At 43.6% G+C, this 18,967-nt stretch overlaps 1 protein-coding gene across 5 annotated transcripts in view; it reads right to left on the reverse strand.

Moving 5' to 3' along the window:
• Positions 1 to 16,697, reverse strand: part of LOC144770963 (double-stranded RNA-specific adenosine deaminase-like) — a 344,975-nt gene extending 328,278 nt beyond the window's left edge. For 3 of the 5 annotated variants that reach the window (XM_078655824.1, XM_078655823.1, XM_078655825.1), the window contains exon 1: positions 16,554 to 16,683. Coding sequence is in view for 1 of the 5 variants with exons in the window: in XM_078655821.1 (XP_078511947.1) it covers positions 16,554 to 16,667 (114 nt within the window). In the remaining 4 variants the exon portion in view is untranslated. Of the gene's footprint in view, positions 1 to 16,553 lie in introns of all 5 variants that reach the window. The other 2 variants (XM_078655821.1, XM_078655822.1) reach the window with 2 other exon arrangements.
• Positions 16,698 to 18,967: the final 2,270 nt, after the last annotated feature.

An 18,967-nucleotide genomic window follows, 5' to 3' on the forward strand; every position in this document is an offset into this window, starting at 1 on the left:
GGATAACTTAACAACCCTGACCTTGAGCTCGTGGAACATCGCTGGACTAAGGACAAAAATAGAGGATGGGACAATCCAGTACCACATGCTTAACCGTCAAGTATTGTGTATACAGGAGACATGGTCACTAAAAGAATATCACCTGCAGGGGTACAAGACGTATTCGTCCCTCGCGCAGTCGGGACATACAGGTAGACCAAAGGGAGGTCTGTGCATTTACATAGCGAACACTATCCAAAACGTTAAAATAAAGGTTATCGAACTGACACCAAACTTGCAGATCCTTGGTCTTTACTTCAAGAAAAGAGAGTCAATGATCATTATTAATTTTTATAACAATCTGGATGAATTGGACTTCGAGAGAGTTTTGACCCATCTCCACGAAAAACTAACCACCCTTATAATGAAGCAAGGAGAAGGAGGTTCGGCAATAATAGTATGGGCAGGCGATTTCAATCTCCACGCCTGTACCCAATTAAAAAGAAAATGCCCTGGCATGGTGACAGAAGATGGCCTCTTACTTACCCATTTCGCGCAAAACAAAATGGGTAGGCAAATGAACGATCTCCTATCCGATCTGGATCTCCAGATAGTAAACACCTTGGACCATGGGGAGAACTCACTTGCACCCACCTATATAGGAAGAGGCTACCAAACTACGGTGGACTTCATAATTATATCAGCTTCCTTACAATCAAGAGTTAAGACCTTTGAAGTATCACCAAATTCTCAAAGTGACCATGCAATACTAACTCTGGAAGTCTCACTAACTTATCAAAATTGTTCTCCAGTAATAATAGCCAACGCATTGACTCAGGAAAATATCAACGTGGATAAAGTAAATGGGTATACTATAAAGTGGGAGAGGATAAATCCAGAGGAACTCACCAAAGAGCTAATAAGATCAGTTTATCCCCAAATTGAAATCTGTTTGGATTTAGCTACTAGTGATATGGAGCTTTTAACTAACTTCGCCCAAATTATGGAAAAAATTAAGGTGTTACTTACAAGAAAACAAAAATCTGACCCATCCCGGGCCACTGGCTGGTTCAATCAAGAGTGCACTAAGGCACATACAAAACTAAAGTTAGCCTTGAATAAAAACGAAAGGAATCCCAGAACAATAGCCACTCTTAGAAGTGAATATCAAAAAACAAGGAAAAAGAGGAAAGAGGAACTGAAGCAAGCGCTGTGGCACGAACTCCACACTAGTGCCCAGGAAAAAAACTCTATAGCCTTCTGGAGAATTATAAGATCTCCCTTCTTGGTGGATGATACTTCCCCAAAAATCGAAGCCGCCATAGATGCCGCAACTTGGGTAACACATTTTACCAGTATCTTCCAAAAACCAATTTATGACCAAGAGCTGGAAGAAGAGGAAAAAATGTTCCCACCATACCCGATAGATATAAATTTCGATATTTCTGAAATTCTTGTGGCATTGAATTCTACCAAAAAAGGGAAAGCACCAGGGCCGGATGGTGTCCCGGCAGACCTTTTTAAATATCAAACAGAACTTTGGGCACCAATTTTAACAAGGGTCTGCAGCGCTACGGCAAAAATAGGAATTCTAGAATCTTGGACTAGGTCCATTATGGTGCCGATTTTTAAAAAAGGCAATCGTATGGACCCCGCCTGCTATCGCCCAATTTCCCTGCTGGACTCACTGGGGAAAATAGCAGGAAGAGTGATATTAGAAAGACTGCTGACTGGGCGGAAGAAAGAGGTGTCCTATCCGATCTTCAATTCGGATTTAGAAAAGGATTAGGTACTGTGGAACAAGCCCTAAATTTATCAATAATCTTCGGAAAATATGTGCATGCAAAGAAAGCAAAACTTTACATGACCTATGTAGATCTGTCCGCGGCCTTCGACTGTGTCTCGCACACAAAATGGTGGTCCCTTTTAGCACAGATGGGGATTGACCAACCACTCCTGAACTTTTTAAGGGAACTCTATTCCAATCCATCCGCAAGAGTTCGCTACGGGACAAAGGGAGAACTGACTGCGTCCTTCACAGTAGAGCGTGGGGTTAGACAGGGTTGTGTCCTGGCACCCTTTCTTTTCTCCCTCTATACCAACAACTTGGAGGTTGAGCTACTAAAGGGTGCCCGTGACCTCCCATTGGCCAAACATCGCCCGATCCCCGCTCTGCTGTACGCGGACGACGCCGTCCTCCTCGCACAAACTCCCCGTGAACTCCAAAGGTCCCTAAACAGATATTCCCAGTTTATGAGAACTCTTGACCTCCACATAAATGTGAAAAAGACTTTCATAATGAAGGCTGGAGTCGGGAAAAAAAACAGCAGAAATCCATCTACCTCGAAAGCCAAAAAATTGATTCAACAAATGAATACTGTTATTTGGGGGTCATGATAGACAACAAACTCTCCTGGAAACCAGCAGTAGAAGCCAGAAAACATTGTTTTAAAAGAGCACTAGCCGCATTGGTGTCGTTTTCTCAAAAATTAGGAAAACGTCCACCCAGGGAACTGCTAACCATATATAAAGCCAAATGCCAATCTACAGCCTTATATGGAGCAGGACTATGGGGATACACGGACGTCACTTCTCTGCAAATTGCAGAAAATAAGTTTCTTAGATTCATCCTATCTGCCCCCAAAACTTCCTCCGTTTACGCCTGCCACTTAGAATTAGGGGCACCATACATTGAAGATCTTGCCAGAATACAACCACTCCTACTTTGGCGACGTATTTGGGTGTCAGACAAAAATGACCTCACAAAATCAATATTGGCGGATGCAATGTCTCTGGACTACGCCTTAAAAATCAAATGGCTGGCTTATATTCGGACCTTTCTTAGCGATCTTGGAATGGAAGAATATTATCTAAATCCCGAAAAAATTGGAGAACTCGCAAACGACAATTTAAAAAAGCGAGCGTTGGATCACCTGACAAAATTGAGACTTCAGACAGAAGCCGGAAAACAGTCGGTGCAGCATGCTATACTGGTCCAATCTTCCCTTTCAATGCAGCCCTATCTAAAACTTGACATTGGCACCTTTGAACGATTTCTCCTGATAAGATTCAGACTGAACATATTCCATAAATTGGTGGTTTTCCCAATACCAAATGTTTGGGATTCAAACGTACCACCATGTCCTTGTGATGGGATATCAGGTCAATCCACCATTCATACAGTTCTGTTCTGTAAATTTTATCAGGACCACCGCAAACTTTGGCTATTGACCCTTCTAAAAACTTGGGGTCTTAGACAATGCAGAGCAGCCATGTTGAGTTTGCAGCTTTTGGACACCGAAGCCACATGTTACCATGTCCTGAATTTTCTAAAATGTATATATAGACATCGGAAAAACCTTTAAATTATAACAGCACTGTAATTTCTTTTTGCTGTCGTTAAATTAATTGGTAAATCAGATCTCACTGAAGATTTTTTAACTGTAATGCTTTTATGGATTGTAATAATCCGAATAAAGTTTATATTATTATTATTATTATATGATAGGTAGGACTGGCAATCACGTGGTAGGTTGTGGACAAATGGTGCTGAAGATAAGTAAGTATGTGGATATACAAGACGGTTCATAGGCAATTACTGGGTGTGTGATAAACCTATTAATATAGCGTATGTTGGTGTCATGGTGAAGGTGTAAACAAACAAGTGAAAATGAATGGAAATAAAATAAATGAAAAAGATGAGCACAGATCGACCGTACATAAGACTTCCAATAAGAAGACAAAATCTAAAATTAGTACAGATACATGCTGTTATAGATAGCACTGAAATTCAATACGGTCATTAAGACCATTCGGTTTGCTAGAATTTAAGAAGTAAATCCAGTGATTTTCTTTTTGCAAAAGAAAACGATTATTGTCTCTTCCTTCAATTTTCTCAACAATCTCCAATATCACATACTGTAGTTGTGAAATGTTATGATTGGCTTCCATAAAATGCGTGGCTATTGAAGATTTTGGATTTTTTGTGCGTATGTTCGACTTATGTTCATTCATTCTGATCTTGATTTTACGTTCCGTCTGGCCGACGTAAACTTTTCCGCAAGGGCATTTTAACATGTAAATCAGATTGGAACTCTCACATGTTGCATTTACTTTCAGATTGATTTTGTGGCCTTTCATTGGGTGCGTTATTTGATTTCCTCTTATGATGTTGTTGCAATTTACACATTGTAGGCATGGACGAGTTCCTCGATATTGTCTTGCATCACTTGGGGTATGTTTCAGCATTTCTCAGAGATTTTTGTTTCTGGTGAATGCAAAAATCGGAGGTTTTTCAAAGGAATTTCTGAAATCCGGTTCTGCCTTGAGAACGTTCCAGTGGCTTCTGATGATTCTCTTGAAATTGTAACTCGCTGTGGAGTATTTTGACACCACTGTCGTTCTTTCTTCTTTGATTTTCTCTTTAATCGTTAATAACTCACTCCTCTGTAGATTTTCCACTTTGTGTTCAGCTTCTTTGATTAAAGAGTCTGGGTATCCTCTGGAGCGGAATCTGTCTCCCATTGCTTTAATGGTTTCTTGAGTTTTTTCTGGATTCGATGTAATGCGTTTTGCCCGCATCATCTGTGACATCGGTAAATGTCGTTTTAAGGACTCTTGGTGGAAACTGTCATAATGGAGGGTATTGTTTCTGTCGGTCTTCTTTCGGAACATCTCTGTTTCTATTCTTCCTTCGTTCACAATTATTTTAACATCTAAGAATGTGATGGATTCTGTAGATATCTCCCATGTGAACTGTATTCTTTCTTCTTTGTTATTGAGCTCCTTCAAGGCTTGTTCTAGCGAATCAACTGAATCTTTCCATATAATAAACACGTCGTCGATGTAACGTACGAACATCTTCAGATTATTTGTCCATCGTGGGTTGCTTAGGATATGTTGATTCTCATAAGATTTCATGAACAGATTAGCGTATACCGGCGCTGCGCTATTGCCCATGCTCGTGCCAATCAGTTGCTGATACCACGTATCTTCGTATTTAAAGTAACTGTGGTATAAGGTGAAAATTAAAAGTTCCATCAGAAAGGTCTTTAGTTTGAAATCGTAGTCTGTTGATAGTATAGCTTCTTCCATGGCTTCAATCCCTGGGCCATGTGGGATCGAAGTGTACAATGATTTGATGTCAGCTGTACAGAGTATCAATTGTTCTTGTTGATTGAATTCCAAAGCATTTAATTTAGTGAGAAAGTCTGTTGTGTCACGGATGTAAGTGACCATGTATTGGACTGTGGGTTGCATTAATCGATATATAAACTGCCCAGTTGGTTCATGTAGACTATATCTTGTAGAGACTATTGGGCGTAACGGAGGATCCATCAAGTTTTTATGAACTTTTGGCATCATGTAAAAAGACGGACTTTTTGGGTGTGTTGTTTTTAGAAACTTGCTTGTTCTTTCTGTGATGGTTCCCTCATTTTGAGCTTTATTGATTAAGTCGTTGAGTTTCGTTTGGAACTCAGTAGTCGGATTGTATAGCAAGGGTGCATAAGTGTCTTTGTCATTGATGTGTTCGTGTACCTTGCACTTACACATGGTGGAATTCATAATCACAAGTCCGCCACCTTTGTCAGCTTTCGTACAAATTATGTCTTTGTTGTTGGCCAGTTTTGTTAGGATACTCATATCTTTTTTAGTCATATTTTCATGTCGTTTCTTCTGACAGTTAATTTTTAGCAGATCTTGTTTAACTAGAGTTTCAAAAAGATCCAGTGACTTGTGGCTCATTGGCGCCATGAATGTGCTTTTTGGTCTCAGTCCTTTCAATTGATCTTGGTCTTGTGTGACAGGTCTGTTGGACACATTGTCAAAAAAATGCCTGAGTCTTAATTTACGCATTAATTTGAAGAAGCTAATTTCTAGCTCTAATGTGTTGGTGGTTGTCGTTGGAACGAAAGAAGTACCTTTCTGTAGTAGCTTTAATTCTTCATCTTTAAGATGGTAGTTTGAAATATTGATGACTAGTTGTTTTTCGTCGTTTTTTTCTTCTCCTTCTCCTTCGGAATGATCTTGTCCCTGTCATTGGTCGTTACGCTTCTTGTGAGGGGTCCTTCTTTTTCCCCTCCTGAGTCTTCGGTTCCTGGGGGGCCTTGTTCTAAAAAAGGAACTTCCGAGACATTTGAAGTATTGGATGTTGTGTCTTCTCTATGTTGTTCTCTTTGAGAAGTAGTTGAACTCTTCGTTAAGGATTGTGATTGGTTTGTGGGTGGTTTGTTCGACATATCACTTCCAGAGGAGGAAGTATCCATGTATGGAGTATATGGTCGGTTCCTCCGTCGTTGAGCGTACACCTCTGCCCATGTGTATACTTCTCCAAGCTTGTAATCAAGCGTGTCACGCCTGAATTTCCGTATTTTCCTCTCATTCAAGTCCTGGGTGTGTTTGTCAATTTGTTCTTTCACATCCTGTAATAGATTACTGAGTTCTTCTTCTGTGAGCATAGAGGATAGTTCTTCCGTGGTGTCTTCTATTTCTTTCTTGAGTTCATTCAATATGCCAGATAACTCTTCAATAATATAAGGTCGAGAGAACACTTATTCAGTATCGCATACCATTTATATCGAAATTTCTGTGAATTCTTACAAAGAGAAGGCTTAAGGGCAATGCGCAGTCCTCTCGGTATACGTTGGAGTCTATGATATTTGATCAATGTGTTAGCATGTAGTTTTTGATTTATGTGTCTTTTTGACAGATATAATAGTTGTTTCAAATTCTGTTCTTTAGTCTTATTGGAAGAAGTAGGGTCAATCTGTTCCCCAATTAAAGAGTAAATTCTAGAAGCTTCGCCTGCGTCAAAGGCGAATGTTTCTGCTCTTGCTTCAGTGCCCTTCGCTATTTCCTCGTATTGCATCTTGAGTAGAGCGTGTCAATTGATATAGTGTGAAACAATGGTTTATATTTTATGAAAAAAGTTTTTTCTCGATGGCGTGCAGACCACCCTGTTGACTAGGACGAAGGAATAGTACTAAGGTAGAATGGGAGGTCGCACAACGGGAATGTTCCTAGAAAGGTTCAAGTAAGAATAATTTCTGTTTTCGTGAGGTATGCAGCCTGGGTGGCGTCCCTTGTCAAAGACGTCGAAAGGTATAATGCTAAGATGTGCCTGCAATGGTCATTACAGGCATCCCCTGGCGCTCCACTTAATAATCCATTTACACATTTTTAAAGAATAGTTCATCTGAAGGTTTATTCAAAAATGAAAACTGCTTTTTGTTTCCTTCAATTACTTTTCAAAACATTTTTGTTTGGTAATAAAGTTCATCAATTGATATGGTGGAAATGACACATTACATGCCCAATGCATTTCGGGCTGTTCGCCCTTCATCCGGGGCAAAAGCTAGAAGCAAAAGCAAACAAAAGGTCCATTCAATATCAAATAATCGTGAAAAACATAACTAAACATATGGATATTCGTGACTATCCCATGTGCAGCGTGTGATGTACCCTGGTGTGAATGCATGCAAAAGTTCAACAAGCGAAAGAAATTCTCACGTGTTATCCTTCTGAAAGCTTTAACAGTTTGAACTGTAAACATAAATGAACATATGAATGTAAACGTACATACATACTATTGTGATGCCAAGACGTACGTTCGAAGAATAGTCCTAAGCTTACTTGATTAGCGCGCAGGGCGCATTTTCTAAATCTCCATATCGTCTTGTTGCTCGCGTGTGACGCGAGTAATCTCTAAAGATCTGACCATTCACGCGGTAGGTTAAAGAATCCGTGAATGAAAGGATAACCGTAAGGCTGATCTTGATAGGTAGGACTTGCGATCACGTGGTAGGTTGTGGACAAATGGTGCTGAAGATAAGTAAGTATGTGGATATACAAGACGGTTCATAGGCAATTACTGGGTGTGTGATAAACCTATTAATATAGCGTATGTTGGTGTCATGGTGAAGGTGTAAACAAACAAGTGAAAATGAATGGAAATAAAATAAATGAATAAGATGAGCACAGATCGACCGTACATAAGACTTCCAATAAGAAGACAAAATCTCAAATTAGTACAGATACATGCTGTTATAGATAGCACTGAAATTCAATACGGTCATTAAGACCATTCGGTTTGCTAGAATTTAAGAAGTAAATCCAGTGATTTTCTTTTTGCAAAAGAAAACGATTATTGTCTCTTCCTTCAATTTTCTCAACAATCTCCAATATCACATACTGTAGTTGTGAAATGTTATGATTGGCTTCCATAAAATGCGTGGCTATTGAAGATTTTGGATTTTTTGTGCGTATGTTCGACTTATGTTCATTCATTCTGATCTTGATTTTACGTTCCGTCTGGCCGACGTAAACTTTTCCGCAAGGGCATTTTAACATGTAAATCAGATTGGAACTCTCACATGTTGCATTTACTTTCAGATTGATTTTGTGGCCTTTCATTGGGTGCGTTATTTGATTTCCTCTTATGATGTTGTTGCAATTTACACATTGTAGGCATGGACGAGTTCCTCGATATTGTCTTGCATCACTTGGGGTATGTTTCAGCATTTCTCAGAGATTTTTGTTTCTGGTGAATGCAAAAATCGGAGGTTTTTCAAAGGAATTTCTGAAATCCGGTTCTGCCTTGAGAACGTTCCAGTGGCTTCTGATGATTCTCTTGAAATTGTAACTCGCTGTGGAGTATTTTGACACCACTGTCGTTCTTTCTTCTTTGATTTTCTCTTTAATCGTTAATAACTCACTCCTCTGTAGATTTTCCACTTTGTGTTCAGCTTCTTTGATTAAAGAGTCTGGGTATCCTCTGGAGCGGAATCTGTCTCCCATTGCTTTAATGGTTTCTTGAGTTTTTTCTGGATTCGATGTAATGCGTTTTGCCCGCATCATCTGTGACATCGGTAAATGTCGTTTTAAGGACTCTTGGTGGAAACTGTCATAATGGAGGGTATTGTTTCTGTCGGTCTTCTTTCGGAACATCTCTGTTTCTATTCTTCCTTCGTTCACAATTATTTTAACATCTAAGAATGTGATGGATTCTGTAGATATCTCCCATGTGAACTGTATTCTTTCTTCTTTGTTATTGAGCTCCTTCAAGGCTTGTTCTAGCGAATCAACTGAATCTTTCCATATAATAAACACGTCGTCGATGTAACGTACGAACATCTTCAGATTATTTGTCCATCGTGGGTTGCTTAGGATATGTTGATTCTCATAAGATTTCATGAACAGATTAGCGTATACCGGCGCTGCGCTATTGCCCATGCTCGTGCCAATCAGTTGCTGATACCACGTATCACAACTACAGTATGTGATATTGGAGATTGTTGAGAAAATTGAAGGAAGAGACAATAATCGTTTTCTTTTGCAAAAAGAAAATCACTGGATTTACTTCTTAAATTCTAGCAAACCGAATGGTCTTAATGACCGTATTGAATTTCAGTGCTATCTATAACAGCATGTATCTGTACTAATTTGAGATTTTGTCTTCTTATTGGAAGTCTTATGTACGGTCGATCTGTGCTCATCTTTTTCATTTATTTTATTTCCATTCATTTTCACTTGTTTGTTTACACCTTCACCATGACACCAACATACGCTATATTAATAGGTTTATCACACACCCAGTAATTGCCTATGAACCGTCTTGTATATCCACATACTTACTTATCTTCAGCACCATTTGTCCACAACCTACCACGTGATCGCAAGTCCTACCTATCAAGATCAGCCTTACGGTTATCCTTTCATTCACGGATTCTTTAACCTACCGCGTGAATGGTCAGATCTTTAGAGATTACTCGCGTCACACGCGAGCAACAAGACGATATGGAGATTTAGAAACTGCGCCCTGCGCGCTAATCAAGTAAGCTTAGGACTATTCTTCGAACGTACGTCTTGGCATCACAATAGTATGTATGTACGTTTACATTCATATGTTCATTTATGTTTACAGTTCAAACTGTTAAAGCTTTCAGGATAACACGTGAGAATTTTTTTCGCTTGTTGAACTTTTGCATGCATTCACACCAGGGTACATCACACGCTGCACATGGGATAGTCACGAATATCCATATGTTTAGTTATGTTTTTCACGATTATTTGATATTGAATGGACCTTTTGTTTGCTTTTGCTTCTAGCTTTTGCCCCGGATGAAGGGCGAACAGCCCGAAATGCATTGGGCATGTAATGTGTCATTTCCACCATATCAATTGATGAACTTTATTACCAAACAAAAATGTTTTGAAAAGTAATTGAAGGAAACAAAAAGCAGTTTTCATTTTTGAATAAACCTTCAGATGAACTATTCTTTAAAAATGTGTAAATGGATTATTAAGTGGAGCGCCAGGGGATGCCTGTAATGACCATTGCAGGCACATCTTAGCATTATACCTTTCGACGTCTTTGACAAGGGACGCCACCCAGGCTGCATACCTCACGAAAACAGAAATTATTCTTACTTGAACCTTTCTAGGAACATTCCCGTTGTGCGACCTCCCATTCTACCTTAGTACTATTCCTTCGTCCTAGTCAACAGGGTGGTCTGCACGCCATCGAGAAAAAACTTTTTTCATAAAATATAAACCATTGTTTCACACTATATCAATTGACACGCTCTACTCAAGATGCAATACGAGGAAATAGCGAAGGGCACTGAAGCAAGAGCAGAAACATTCGCCTTTGACGCAGGCGAAGCTTCTAGAATTTACTCTTTAATTGGGGAACAGATTGACCCTACTTCTTCCAATAAGACTAAAGAACAGAATTTGAAACAACTATTATATCTGTCAAAAAGACACATAAATCAAAAACTACATGCTAACACATTGATCAAATATCATAGACTCCAACGTATACCGAGAGGACTGCGCATTGCCCTTAAGCCTTCTCTTTGTAAGAATTCACAGAAATTTCGATATAAATGGTATGCGATACTGAATAAGTGTTCTCTCGACCTTATATTATTGAAGAGTTATCTGGCATATTGAATGAACTCAAGAAAGAAATAGAAGACACCACGGAAGAACTATCCTCTATGCTCACAGAAGAAGAACTCAGTAATCTATTACAGGATGTGAAAGAACAAATTGACAAACACACCCAGGACTTGAATGAGAGGAAAATACGGAAATTCAGGCGTGACACGCTTGATTACAAGCTTGGAGAAGTATACACATGGGCAGAGGTGTACGCTCAACGACGGAGGAACCGACCATATACTCCATACATGGATACTTCCTCCTCTGGAAGTGATATGTCGAACAAACCACCCACAAACCAATCACAATCCTTAACGAAGAGTTCAACTACTTCTCAAAGAGAACAACATAGAGAAGACACAACATCCAATACTTCAAATGTCTCGGAAGTTCCTTTTTTAGAACAAGGCCCCCCAGGAACCGAAGACTCAGGAGGGGAAAAAGAAGGACCCCTCACAAGAAGCGTAACGACCAATGACAGGGACAAGATCATTCCGAAGGAGAAGGAGAAGAAAAAAACGACGAAAAACAACTAGTCATCAATATTTCAAACTACCATCTTAAAGATGAAGAATTAAAGCTACTACAGAAAGGTACTTCTTTCGTTCCAACGACAACCACCAACACATTAGAGCTAGAAATTAGCTTCTTCAAATTAATGCGTAAATTAAGACTCAGGCATTTTTTTGACAATGTGTCCAACAGACCTGTCACACAAGACCAAGATCAATTGAAAGGACTGAGACCAAAAAGCACATTCATGGCGCCAATGAGCCACAAGTCACTGGATCTTTTTGAAACTCTAGTTAAACAAGATCTGCTAAAAATTAACTGTCAGAAGAAACGACATGAAAATATGACTAAAAAAGATATGAGTATCCTAACAAAACTGGCCAACAACAAAGACATAATTTGTACGAAAGCTGACAAAGGTGGCGGACTTGTGATTATGAATTCCACCATGTGTAAGTGCAAGGTACACGAACACATCAATGACAAAGACACTTATGCACCCTTGCTATACAATCCGACTACTGAGTTCCAAACGAAACTCAACGACTTAATCAATAAAGCTCAAAATGAGGGAACCATCACAGAAAGAACAAGCAAGTTTCTAAAAACAACACACCCAAAAAGTCCGTCTTTTTACATGATGCCAAAAGTTCATAAAAACTTGATGGATCCTCCGTTACGCCCAATAGTCTCTACAAGATATAGTCTACATGAACCAACTGGGCAGTTTATATATCGATTAATGCAACCCACAGTCCAATACATGGTCACTTACATCCGTGACACAACAGACTTTCTCACTAAATTAAATGCTTTGGAATTCAATCAACAAGAACAATTGATACTCTGTACAGCTGACATCAAATCATTGTACACTTCGATCCCACATGGCCCAGGGATTGAAGCCATGGAAGAAGCTATACTATCAACAGACTACGATTTCAAACTAAAGACCTTTCTGATGGAACTTTTAATTTTCACCTTATACCACAGTTACTTTAAATACGAAGATACGTGGTATCAGCAACTGATTGGCACGAGCATGGGCAATAGCGCAGCGCCGGTATACGCTAATCTGTTCATGAAATCTTATGAGAATCAACATATCCTAAGCAACCCACGATGGACAAATAATCTGAAGATGTTCGTACGTTACATCGACGACGTGTTTATTATATGGAAAGATTCAGTTGATTCGCTAGAACAAGCCTTGAAGGAGCTCAATAACAAAGAAGAAAGAATACAGTTCACATGGGAGATATCTACAGAATCCATCACATTCTTAGATGTTAAAATAATTGTGAACGAAGGAAGAATAGAAACAGAGATGTTCCGAAAGAAGACCGACAGAAACAATACCCTCCATTATGACAGTTTCCACCAAGAGTCCTTAAAACGACATTTACCGATGTCACAGATGATGCGGGCAAAACGCATTACATCGAATCCAGAAAAAACTCAAGAAACCATTAAAGCAATGGGAGACAGATTCCGCTCCAGAGGATACCCAGACTCTTTAATCAAAGAAGCTGAACACAAAGTGGAAAATCTACAGAGGAGTGAGTTATTAACGATTAAAGAGAAAATCAAAGAAGAAAGAACGACAGTGGTGTCAAAATACTCCACAGCGAGTTACAATTTCAAGAGAATCATCAGAAGCCACTGGAACGTTCTCAAGGCAGAACCGGATTTCAGAAATTCCTTTGAAAAACCTCCGATTTTTGCATTCACCAGAAACAAAAATCTCTGAGAAATGCTGAAACATACCCCAAGTGATGCAAGACAATATCGAGGAACTCGTCCATGCCTACAATGTGTAAATTGCAACAACATCATAAGAGGAAATCAAATAACGCACCCAATGAAAGGCCACAAAATCAATCTGAAAGTAAATGCAACATGTGAGAGTTCCAATCTGATTTACATGTTAAAATGCCCTTGCGGAAAAGTTTACGTCGGCCAGACGGAACGTAAAATCAAGATCAGAATGAATGAACATAAGTCGAACATACGCACAAAAAATCCAAAATCTTCAATAGCCACGCATTTTATGGAAGCCAATCATAACATTTCACAACTACAGTATGTGATATTGGAGATTGTTGAGAAAATTGAAGGAAGAGACAATAATCGTTTTCTTTTGCAAAAAGAAAATCACTGGATTTACTTCTTAAATTCTAGCAAACCGAATGGTCTTAATGACCGTATTGAATTTCAGTGCTATCTATAACAGCATGTATCTGTACTAATTTGAGATTTTGTCTTCTTATTGGAAGTCTTATGTACGGTCGATCTGTGCTCATCTTATTCATTTATTTTATTTCCATTCATTTTCACTTGTTTGTTTACACCTTCACCATGACACCAACATACGCTATATTAATAGGTTTATCACACACCCAGTAATTGCCTATGAACCGTCTTGTATATCCACATACTTACTTATCTTCAGCACCATTTGTCCACAACCTACCACGTGATCGCAAGTCCTACCTATCAAGATCAGCCTTACGGTTATCCTTTCATTCACGGATTCTTTAACCTACCGCGTGAATGGTCAGATCTTTAGAGATTACTCGCGTCACACGCGAGCAACAAGACGATATGGAGATTTAGAAAATGCGCCCTGCGCGCTAATCAAGTAAGCTTAGGACTATTCTTCGAACGTACGTCTTGGCATCACAATAGTATGTATGTACGTTTACATTCATATGTTCATTTATGTTTACAGTTCAAACTGTTAAAGCTTTCAGAAGGATAACACGTGAGAATTTCTTTCGCTTGTTGAACTTTTGCATGCATTCACACCAGGGTACATCACACGCTGCACATGGGATAGTCACGAATATCCATATGTTTAGTTATGTTTTTCACGATTATTTGATATTGAATGGACCTTTTGTTTGCTTTTGCTTCTAGCTTTTGCCCCGGATGAAGGGCGAACAGCCCGAAATGCATTGGGCATGTAATGTGTCATTTCCACCATATCAATTGATGAACTTTATTACCAAACAAAAATGTTTTGAAAAGTAATTGAAGGAAACAAAAAGCAGTTTTCATTTTTGAATAAACCTTCAGATGAACTATTCTTTAAAAATGTGTAAATGGATTATTAAGTGGAGCGCCAGGGGATGCCTGTAATGACCATTGCAGGCACATCTTTGCACTTCCCCACTAGACACATACAAGCTGCACATACCATCGCGCAGCATTCTCTCCCACGAGTTCACACATACCAAACTAGAGCCCGCACTCCCCACGCATCAGGAACTACCAGGGACACATACATTCCCCATGCATTCCTATGGGAGGGCAGGCCTATCTCACACACGCACTCTAAGTATGCACTTTCCACTGGGACACAGTGAAAGTGCGCAGAACCCAAAAATCACCATCACCAGGTCACTATTACCAGCAAAAAGTTTAGGGGTGAACCTGCCATAAGGGCCAAGTCCAACAACCCCCATACATGAAGCAGGGACCCCCGGGCATACATGAAGCAGGGACCCCCCCTGCATACATGAAGCAGGGACCCCCCTCCGAGCATACATGAAGCAGGGACCCCCCCTGCATACAAGAAGCAGGGACCCCCCTGCATACAAGAAGCAGGGACCCCATCCCTGCATACATGAAGCAGGGACCCCCCCCTACATACATGAAGCAGGGACCCTCCCCTGCATACATGAAGCAGGGACCCCCCCCTGCATACATGAAGCAGGTACCCCCCCCCTACATACATGAAGCAGGGACCCTCCCTGCATACAGGAAGCAGGGACCCCCCCCCTGCATACAGGAAGCAGGGACCCCCCCCCTGCATACAGGAAGCAGGGACCCCCCCCCGCATACAGGAAGCAGGGACCCTCCCTGCATACAGGAAGCAGGGACCCTCCCTGCATACAGGAAGCAGGGACCCCCCCTGCATACAGGAAGCAGAGACCCCCCCCTGCATACAGGAAGCAGGGACCCCCCCGCATACAGGAAGCAGGGACCCCCCCTGCATACAGGAAGCAGGGACCCCCCCTGCATACAGGAAGCAGAGACCCCCCCTGCATACAGGAAGCAGAGACCCCCCCCTGCATACAGGAAGCAGAGACCCCCCCCTGCATACAGGAAGCAGGGACCCCCCCCCTGCATACAGGAAGCAGGGACCCTCCCTGCATACAGGAAGCAGGGACCCCCCCTGCATACAGGAAGCAGGGACCCCCCCTGCATACAGGAAGCAGAGACCCCCCCCTCTGCATACAGGAAGCAGGGACCCCTCCCTGCATACAGGAAGCAGGGACCCTCCCTGCATACAGGAAGCAGGGACCCCCCCCCCCGCATACATGAAGCAGGGACCCCCCCTGCATACAGGAAGCAGGGACCCTCCCTGCATACAGGAAGCAGGGACCCTCCCTGCATACAGGAAGCAGGGACCCCCCTCCCAGCATACAGGAAGCAGGGACCCCCCCTGCATACAGGAAGCAGGGACCCCCCCCCCCTGCATACAGGAAGCAGGGACCCTCCCTGCATACAGGAAGCAGGGACCCTCCCTGCATACAGGAAGCAGGGACCCCCCCTGCATACAGGAAGCAGAGACCCCCCCTCTGCATACAGGAAGCAGGGACCCCCCCTGCATACAGGAAGCAGGGACCCCCCCCTGCATACATGAAGCAGGGACCCTCCCCCTGCATACAGGAAGCAGGGACCCCCCCTGCATACAGGAAGCAGGGACCCCCCCTGCATACAGGAAGCAGGGACCCTCCCCCTGCATACAGGAAGCAGGGACCCCCCCTGCATACAGGAAGCAGGGACCCCCCTCCCAGCATACAGGAAGCAGGGACCCCCCTCCCAGCATACAGGAAGCAGGGACCCCCCCTGCATACAGGAAGCAGGGACCCCCCCCTCCCAGCATACAGGAAGCAGGGACCCCCCCTGCATACATGAAGCAGGTACCCCCCTGCATACATGAAGCAGGGACCCCCCCCTGGATACAAGAAGCAGGGAACCCCCCTGCATACATGAAGCAGGGACCCCCCTGCATACATGAAGCAGGGACCCCCCCCCCTCGGCCAGCGCCCCCAGTGGCTCCTGCTCACCCCTACCTCCCCTCCCTCCCCCGGGGGGACTCTCACCGTCGGTCTGGGGGGGGCGCAGCGTCCTCCCGCGGCCGGGGCTGGAACTGGAGACAAAACTGCGAACTCTTCCGGCTGGATAACTGCCTTGCGATGACGGGGACCTCTGCGCATGCGCAGGACATGTTATACTGATCAGAAACGCACGCGTGGATGGGACAGTAAACTGCGCATGCCTAGAACTGAAATACTGAGTTAAAGCTCATGCGTATATGGGAGCACTGGGCTGCGCAGGCCGAGAACGTGAGATACTGCTCACGAGCGCACGGCAAGACGCATCCTATGATCCGCGCCCCGTATGAACGTCAACGCGCATGCGCAGAAGCCCCTTGGCGCCTGCGCAGAAGGTTCGTGGCCGACTGTTCCTGTTTGGCCGCCAAAATGGCGGGGGCGAGGGCTGTTCATCAGACGCACGGAGCTAGATGGCGCCAAGAGCGGCGGCGGGTGTCGCCTCCGAGCAGGGCAGCCCCCGCCGCGGTGTGCTGCACGGGCCCTGGGGATGTCTGGAGCCGACCGAGGCACGCGTCATCATTCGACGACCTCTCACCCCGGCCAGGAGCGAGGCCTTCTGGTCTAGGGTCTGCTTCCGGGTCATCAACTGTTAAGCAACCGTGAACCCTCAGACCATGCGTAGGGGTCAAATACCTCAACCCCACCGCGTCCCTCTGCTCATTGAACAACGCCTGTTGTGTACCTGTGGCCCCCGCGGACGCCGTAGGACCTCTCGTGCTCATGCGGCCCCCCGCGGACACCGTAGGACCTCTCGTGCGTCCCGTGTTTGTATAACTTTTGGAGAATAGACTTGAGATGATACCTCCCTTACTCTCCCGATAGGGTTTTACTGCGGGACTCATCCTCTAATTTTCTTTTTTTGCAGGTATTTTTATAGCGCAATCTCATCCCGAAGGTATCAGATCGCTTTATATGAGTACTAAGTGAATTCCAGACAGACACATTCATTCCTAGGCACCGGGAGATTAAGTCATTTTCCCAGAATCATAGGATATTTGAGCCTCCCGCCAGATTCTAATCTGGTCCCCCAGCTTCTAACTCTGCTGCCCTAGCCGTTAAGCCACATCCTCTCCCTATTATCTCCCTATAAAAGTTCCAGCACATACTAGTTACCAGCCTCTCCTTTGAGGACTGGCCTTCAGACAGCCCATGCCCCTCCTTCACAGGTCAGGTGACCCTACCAATGAAAGAGCCCAAGTGCACGTGCTCGAGGCCCGTTCAGTAACCACACACACTGTGTCGTTGTCACTCATTTACTAGTGTGTGGGCCTAGGGTCAACGACAATACAATGGCGATGAGGGGATTGTCATGCGTGCTGGGCAGCCTCAACGGCCATACTGCAGTAGGAAAGCAGCAACCATGCCGCTGTAGCCCGCCCGGGTTAGTGGGTACATCACCCCTAGAAGAGGTGAAACCATCTCCTCGCCGTGGAAGAGATGGTTCATCTCTTACACCTTGTTGCTCCGGCTTCCACCTGCCTGACGAATGTATGATGTGGCGGGCAGAACAAAGTAATGGTAGCGCGACCCTCAGTATGCTGATGCCCAAGGTGCCCTGGCACCTGAGAGGGTGAATGATCCTGCACCATATTAAGCCCCCATGTAAAAAGCACCAATAAGCTAAACCTGTCCCAGTAGGAGAAGGGGATACTGCAGTGAGAGAGAAGCACACCACCTGATGCCTCCCTGCTTCCACTGCAGCCAGTGCACAGACAGCAGTCTGCCTCCTAAGCTGCAATTGCAGTGCACTGGTGAGAGACGTGCCAGCGTGGGCTCCAGCAGCTGACCGCGGCTCCCTGCCAGCAGGGGAGACTATTGAAACAGCTCTCTAAACTCAAACAAAGCCCCTCATGGGCACGAGGAGTGCTACAGCCAGCACAGTGCTCCTCAAACTCAGTAGCCACCCTGAACATTGCCAGCCCCTATGAAGCCTGCATCCAGCTCTACACCTCCCTTGCTGCACATGAGCTGTGCAGAGGCCCTGAGAGGCGTGTCAGCTGCCTGCTGAGGCCCCACCTGAAGGTGTGTGGATCAGCCCGCAGCTGCTTCCATTCGGGAGCTTCACTCCTGCAGCTATTGGTCCTGAGTCCACACAAAAAGACATGGCTGCAACACTTAGAAAGTTGCTGGGGCCCATGTTTAAAGCTGAGGAAGCAATGTGTGCTTTGCAGGGAAAGATTGCTGTGGCCTGAGAGCAGAGGTGGCTGCAGTGCATTGGATTACACTAGAAAGTGACAGGAGAATGCGGTGGCCCCAACAGGATTACGTTTTGTAAAGACAAAGCCGCACAACTGCCTGCACAACACACAAGCAACTGCAGTGCCTCCGCATACCTTCAACTGATATGGCAGCCACCCAGCTTCCCTCTCAGTATTGGGGTCTGCAATGAGAAGCCAAGACCC

This window comes from Lissotriton helveticus, chromosome 7 (assembly GCF_964261635.1).
Source record: "Lissotriton helveticus chromosome 7, aLisHel1.1, whole genome shotgun sequence".
Lineage (NCBI taxonomy): Eukaryota > Metazoa > Chordata > Amphibia > Caudata > Salamandridae > Lissotriton > Lissotriton helveticus.